The sequence below is a fragment of the Silene latifolia genome, chromosome 9, assembly GCF_048544455.1.
Source record: "Silene latifolia isolate original U9 population chromosome 9, ASM4854445v1, whole genome shotgun sequence".
NCBI classification, from domain to species: Eukaryota; Viridiplantae; Streptophyta; class Magnoliopsida; order Caryophyllales; family Caryophyllaceae; genus Silene; species Silene latifolia.
In genome coordinates this window covers 60,160,324-60,167,670 of record NC_133534.1, presented here as the reverse complement: position 1 = coordinate 60,167,670, position 7,347 = coordinate 60,160,324, and the positions used below count along the sequence as shown (strand labels likewise).

General features: G+C 36.9%; 1 protein-coding gene across 1 annotated transcript; it reads right to left on the bottom strand.

Annotated features, from left to right (window-relative positions):
• Positions 1–2,519: 2,519 nt before the first annotated feature.
• On the bottom strand, positions 2,520–4,194 carry LOC141599822 (cyclin-dependent kinases regulatory subunit 2-like). The gene is made up of 4 exons (XM_074419945.1): positions 4,013–4,194; positions 3,849–3,925; positions 3,711–3,771; positions 2,520–2,925 (listed from the first exon to the last, which is right to left on the bottom strand). Exons 2-4 carry the CDS (start codon positions 3,899–3,901, stop codon positions 2,764–2,766), a joined length of 276 nt encoding a protein of 91 aa, XP_074276046.1. The 5' UTR covers positions 3,902–3,925; positions 4,013–4,194; the 3' UTR covers positions 2,520–2,763.
• Positions 4,195–7,347: the final 3,153 nt, after the last annotated feature.

The following is a 7,347-nucleotide window of genomic DNA, read 5'->3' as shown; positions in this document are numbered from 1 at the left end:
TGTTTGGTAAGTTGTATTTCCAGTAATAGCACTCAAGGAAATGATAAGGGGTAAGTCTTCCTCCACTGTCACATGTTATCCCTCCCCTTCTTTGTCCATTCCTTCACCTATAACTTCTCCCTCATCAGCCACAACCACCATCTCCATACTGTGCAGTTGAGCCTTGCATTTATGTAGAGGTGACCATTTCTCATTACAGGTGAAACATAGATGCTTTGCCCTTTTTTCTGCTATCTCCTTTTCACTTAATCTAGCAGTGACAAGTTTCTGGTTTCCAGTGGGTCTGTGGTTCTGTGAGTGTGGTTGAGATGGATATGGTCTGTTGTGCTGAGGAACAGAAAAAGGTTTATCCAAAATGGATCTACTCTTCCTAGCAAAAGAGGATACAGTAGCTTCTTGGAGCTTAGCTAGAGAAAATGCATCCATTAAAGATTGGGGTTTATGCATTCTAACAGTGTTTTGTATGTCATCTTTCAGACCCTTAAGGAAACAACTCAAAGCTTGTTTTTCAGACAAATCAGTCTTATTTAACAGTCCATCAAATTGGTCCTGATAATGTTCCACTGTACCAGTCTATCTGAGGTTCATGATCTCAGCTATGGGGTCATCAAAAGAATTTGTTCCAAACCTAGCAATTATAGCCCTCTTATATTCATCCCAACCAGGCCAATTTCCAAATTCTCTAGTTTTCATTAAAGATTGATGCCATAGCAATGTCTTTCCCTCCAAATGAATTGACACCATTTTAACTTTAATATTCTCAGAGGTGGAATCAACTTCAAAGAACTGATCACATTTATAAATCTATCCTAAAACATTATCACCACTGAACTTTGAGAATTCTACTCTAGAAAAACGACTGAAATTCAAATTAGAATTGAGGAAATTACCAGAATTAGGGGTTGTGGTATTACCAGAAATTAAAGACCCAGATTGCCCAGAATTTCCAGAATTTTTCTCCAAATTCACAACCCTAGAACTCATTGCAACCAATTGCCCCAAAATTTGCTCAATTCTTGAGTTCATGCGATCCATTTTGTCATTTAAACCTTGCTGCGGTAATTGGATTACTGCGTTCAATTCTGCTTTATCTTAAGTATGAATTCTCACGAATTCCCCCAAATTTGCCTCGATATTGATCATTGATTCACCCAGATTCTTCACCTTGCTCTCCATTGATTGGGTGACTTCTTCAAGCACATTATCAGAGTTTTTTGAATTACGCGGCGCCATTTTTAATCAAGAGAATCCGGGAAGGATCTTTGATACCACTTGGTATAAGGAAATCAGGAATTTAATCGAGAAAACTCTAAAATACGATAGGAAACCCTAAATCGAGAAGGGAATCGAATTGAGTATTTTATTGATGGATTGTTGAAAGATTACAGTGAGATTGAATTGAAAGAAGGAGAAATGTTTAACAGAAATGAACTAACTATTACCGCTTAACAATCGACTATATTACAAGAGAGTTAGTTGTTTTCCCGCCAATAGTAACTATCTGCCAGCTAACTATGAGCTGTAACAAACTCGCAACAACCTTGTAACAGAAAGTAACAGCCTGTACTCTGTTTTCCGCCTGGCAATACTTTTTCTCATAACAGAGATATATATGTCTGGTAAAAACTAGACTTGAGGTGTAGCTCGGAATCGTTGGGTCCAAATATAAATTCCCTAATTTTGGAGTAATTGAATTTAGAACGACTCCATGTCCAGTGTTGCCAAGGTAAGACGGCAACACACATCTAAATTTGATCTTACTAAATGCGATTCAGCTTTGATCGTATGGGCCGTTAGTCATTTGCCGAGAGTTTCGGGGAGCAGTTTTGTAAAAAGAATCTTAAGAATGTTGTTACTCGAGGAATCTTTGAGATGAGCTAATAAATTGATAGAAAGGTCTAAATTGAAAAACAGTAGGCTGCCATCCCGGCATAGTAGATCATGAGTAATGATAAATCCACTACCGTTTTTATTAATGACACTCAAGTTGTAATCGAGTTAAATTAGTTTGTATTTGTGTGGAATTAAACAAAACGGTAGTGGCGATATCATCGCCCTAAATCTTTTATCCTATTACTTTGACCATGTATGATTCGCGATTCATCTAAACCTCACCTATGAAAAATCTATTACGAAGTAGGATCTTATTACGTTGTAGGCTTATATCATGCGGAATGAGCTTGTCTATACTACAGTCTAGCATTTGAAAAAAATTATGTCTTATACATAGGGTTACAGTAAGTGATAGAGCTTATAAAACTCAGATGCATCGAAATGTATTTTGAGTACCAATATAAGTTGTCCTTCGACATCAAATACAAGTATACAACTATTTTATACGTTTTGCCGCTGATCCAAGTATTCCTACTAACCGAGATAATGACATTGGTGGTATTGAACTCAATTTAACAGAGACCTCTACCAAGTTTGGTTATTTCATCTGTAGAATTCAAGACCTAGAAGCGTGACCATTTTTTCACACCAATCAATTTTGGGTCATGTGTGTTCAGCTAAACAAATCACAAGATAAAAATGCATTTTATCAAATCAGAAAGCAGGGACGTTTAATACAATCAACATCGACAAAGGAAAAATAAAAAACAATATTTAAGATGTCTATAGTTCTAAAAGCATACTGTACTACTTAAAACCAACAGATGCAAACACAACAGGTTCTTTAAGGTGACTCTCACCATAGCGGAACTGAACTGTCATTTCTAGAGTTATAGAAATGAAACAACAGTAGTACTTTAAGGTGTCATTTCACTTGGCCATAATATTAGGTTGATTGTCCTGCTGCTGCTGCTGCTGCTGCTGCTGGTAGTTAACTGGCCTCCTGAACAGCATTATGTGTGGCTCTGGTCGGTGGATTGCGTAGTGCACCCAACCACGGCTTTGCTGTACTCCCATTGCCCTCCATTCACTCTGAACAACACACATTATACATAAAACTTTTATAAAAGGTTTCAATACTTATGCCTTATATATAAGCATTATATAACCACCGCAGTAGTAAACCTTTGGTCCAGGCTCACTCAAAGAGCAATTGTTGAAACAAATCTCAGTCTCTGTAGTCTTGTGCTCTAGTCTCAATCATTCTCATACATTTACATTTCACTGAAACAAAATGTTGGAAATAATTCACAGTCTATGTCGTTCCGTGAGTCATTACTGTTTAATTAAGCCCTCAGTTAAGTTTGAAAAAATCCCGGAAGGTCCCGCTCAATACTAGTCATTTTGTGAAAATATAAGCAACACAGTAACTGAAAACAAGAAAATCAGACCCGAAAAATGCAACTCTTGTACATGTACTAGCACCAGTGCACCACCATTCCACCAAGCTCAATAAAAACACTTACATTCAATCATCAGGGCGTTAATTTCGGAACATGAAATTCTACAGGAATACTAAAAAGTTTGTACTGATGAAATAATTCCGAAACCTATCCGCAGATACTCCCCCATCGTCACGGCCATTTGTTTACCTATTCCATTTTTAGGGTGTCTTATTTAATTGTTTACAATTTGTAGTGTCCACTTGTTGTCATCCACTAACAACCACCACAAATGGTTGTGCCAAAACCAAATGACCAGAACAGAGGGAGTATAATACACTTGAGCAACAATATGTAAGCAATAGCAATAGCAATACTGAAAACAAAAATAATCGGGAAAATAATAGAGTAGTAAAAAGGGAAAGAAAAAGGAACCTCGGAGAGAAGACGGTTTTTGGGGAGAAGTTTGGCAACTTCAGAAGGGAGAACAACATGCCTGCAATTTGAAAACCCTAATATTGAAATAAACTCGAAGATTTGGGGAAGAAAACCCAGAAAAAGAGAAAAATATACCTGTATTCGTAAGTATCGTCGAAGTATTTGTCAGAGTACTGAATCTGGCTCATATCTTCACCTTCTTCTATGTTGATCTACATGTTAAAACATAATTCAGCATTAGAGAAGTTAAGCAGAATGATTAGTCAAGAATTAGTGGAGACTGGAGAGAGAATGATCACCAGTAGGAGGACTGGAGAAGACGGAAATGGGAGATGGAGATTTTATGAGAGTTCGCACGATTAGGAAACTGATTGATTTAGTCGAGTGAGTGTCTGCTCAAATTGTTAATTGGGGATTTTCATTTATTGAGTAGCTTTATCTAAATATATTTCAAATTTGAATCTCACCAAAGCCCGTCGATAAATAGTCCCAAATACTCCCAAGTCCCAATCGAGGCTTGTATTGGATTATTTGACCGTTGGATTTATTGATGCCTAAGGCTAGATCTGGCAATTGGGTCGAGTTTGGGTGGGGTCAATTTAGATTTAGGTTAGAACGTGTCGGTCTATCCTTCCGAGTCGAGTCATTTCGGGTCAAACAATGTATCGGGCCGGGTTCGGTTTGGGTCGAGTCATTATCAGGTCGGGTTACTTTATCAAATTACTTCAATTAGTTTTAACTATTATTTGGTTTAATTACTTCATTATTAAGTCAAACTTATCAAATCTAAACAGTAAATCACTTTCATTTTGATCAATATTAAACTTAATCATTGTCGTTAATTTAATCGGGTCAATATTGGGTCCGGTCTGATTCGGGTCACTGATTATCGCGTCATCTCGGGTTAAGAGTTGTCTTCGGGTCGGGTCGAGTTTGTTTCAGTTCGCAAAATTCTCAGGTTCTATCAGGCTAGTTTTGTTTAGGTCGGGTCAGGCTTGCCAGCTCTATTGATGCATATAGTTGTTGGAGGGTAAATTATTAAAATAATATCGAAAAATAAAATAATTAACATTTTGGTTGAAAATCGAGAACTAAACTTAATTGTCAAGTTGGTGTCAAAGTAAAATTAGATATCTCAAACCAAAACTAAATGACTCCAAACCTCATTTACACCCCCAATCTGTCCCATTCTCTCACATCTCTTTCCAAGTTCTACTCACGACCTCACCGATGTCGCCGCTGTAAATCAACACACCAAGCTCATTCGTACCAGTCGACTGTTGAATACTATGACTAAACGATGTAGCGGTCCTTCACACACCAAGGCACGGATGTCACATGACCCACTTAAGGCTCCTGATCCAACATAACAAATAATTAGTGCCCAATTCTCTAGGCCTATTGCAAAGACTTTATTCTCCTTGGTTTTTGCTATTTGTGTCATCCATATGTCCTAAATAATATACCTCTTGTACGCAGCCGTAAAAATGTAAGAACAACATCAATCTATACAATTTCCAAACTCAATACAACAATTACTCTGTTTTCCATTATCAACATTCAATATGACTATTTATCAAAGAATTTCACATGGTATCAGAGGGAGTTAAAATCCGCCTCTTCATTAATTTGTTCAGGTGATTTCTGCTTATCTCATTTTGTTGACTTTGTGATGTCATTTATTGTGTTGAAAGTTTCTTGCTTTATTTGCTTGTCATCTCTAAAATGACTGATAAAGATCCAACATCCAACTTTTTTTTGTCCATCCTGCTGATACTAATGTCCTATCCCTGGTTACTTCCACTTTCAATGGTGAAGGTTATGCTTCTTGGAAGAGATCTATGCTTATCTCTCTTTCTACCAAAAATAAAATTGGTTTTATAATTGGGGATCTGGTTAGGCCTACTACTAATGCTGTTAATATAAGGCAATAGGATAGATGCAATGACATAGTCATCTCATGAATTTTTGGTAGTGTCTCTGGAGAGATTAAGGCTAGTGTCATTTTCACTAAGACTGCAAATGGAATATGGGAAGAACTAGAGAGATTTGAACAATATAATGTGCAAGGACATATCAATTATCGGATGGCTTAAACCAAATATTCTAAGGTTCTGACGCTATTTCAACCTATTTCACTAATCTCAAAAAACGCTGGGAGGAAATCAGGAACATCTGGACCATGGCAAAGTGTACATATGGGTGCACCTGTGGAGCTTACAAAACCATTATGAAACATAAAGAAGATCGAAAGCTTATGAAATTTCTAATGGGACTCATTCCCACACTAATGGAGTTTATTCTCTTTTAATTCAAGAAGAAAAGAAGAGAGAGAATTCTTCTCAAAATGACCTGAACCTAGAAGCTTTTGCTATGGCCAGTGTGGGGTGGAACAATACCAACAAAAACTCTTACAACAGCAGAAATACTAGTGGTAATGCAACACTGGATTCAGGAATGACAACAACAAGGGAAATATGAACTCTGCTATTAAGAATCAAAACAATAAAATGAGGCCCCATTCAAGAGGAATAACTACCATTGCACTTACTGCAATATGGATAAACTTAGTGACTCAAGATGTTATGTTCTGCTCCCAGAACTGAGGGGAAAGAGAAGGATGGCTGCAACTGCTACTGTTACTGTCAACAACCAATCAAAACATGGAGAGTCTTCTAGCACCCAGAGTCATGTGGAATATGATCAAAATCTACATGCGCTGAGCAAATTTAATCTCAAGTTTTCCAACTCTGAACTTGCTATGATGTCAGGTGGTTCTCAAATCCCTGACAGTTCTTTGAAATATGAGTGGATTGTTGATAGTGGGGCTTTTAGTCACATGACACCAAACTTGCAGTTTTTTCATATCTACATTAAGTTAAAAGAGTCCTGTCATATCACCATTCCTAATGGAACTAAGACTCGGGTTATTGGTGTTGGAGTTATAAAAATTACACCAAATATCACTTTAAATAATGTTTTATATGTGCCTGATTTTCAATTCAAACTCTTACCCATCGGTCAACTCACAAAAGATCTGACCTCATCCATTATCTTCACACCTAACCATTGCTTCATGCAGGTTCCATCCATGACCAAATTCTTACGCCTTGGTAGACAAAAAAAAATGGCCTACATTTTGCTGGTTCCAAGCCCAAAAACAACTCATGAAATTCTCGGGTTCTATAGGGTCCAGTCACTGGGATCAAGACAAAGACTTGCCAGCTCTAGCTGCAACTAAGGACGAGAATGGAATCCTAAATTCGTGCAAATTTGCACTGGTATGCTTTCTAAATTTTTGTGATCTCGTCGTTGCCTTTTATCATTGTTGTAATCAAAATTATACCGGTAAAATAAATGGTTAAATTGTTAATGTTAGTATAAAGTTATTGTCACTCATCTAAATCTCATAATAGTTTGTTCCCAAAACTCCCCAATTATTGAAACATATTCAGATAAATAGGATATACCTAGTTTATACTCCTTAACGAAAACAACAATTTTATCAGTCAGTAACATAAATAATATACAGAATAATAGCAAAAGTGATAGGATTAAAATAGATACAAGAAGTCGTACAACACATCCTTTAGATAGATTGTAAAAAAAAAGTTTATATGTTGGAGAATACTAT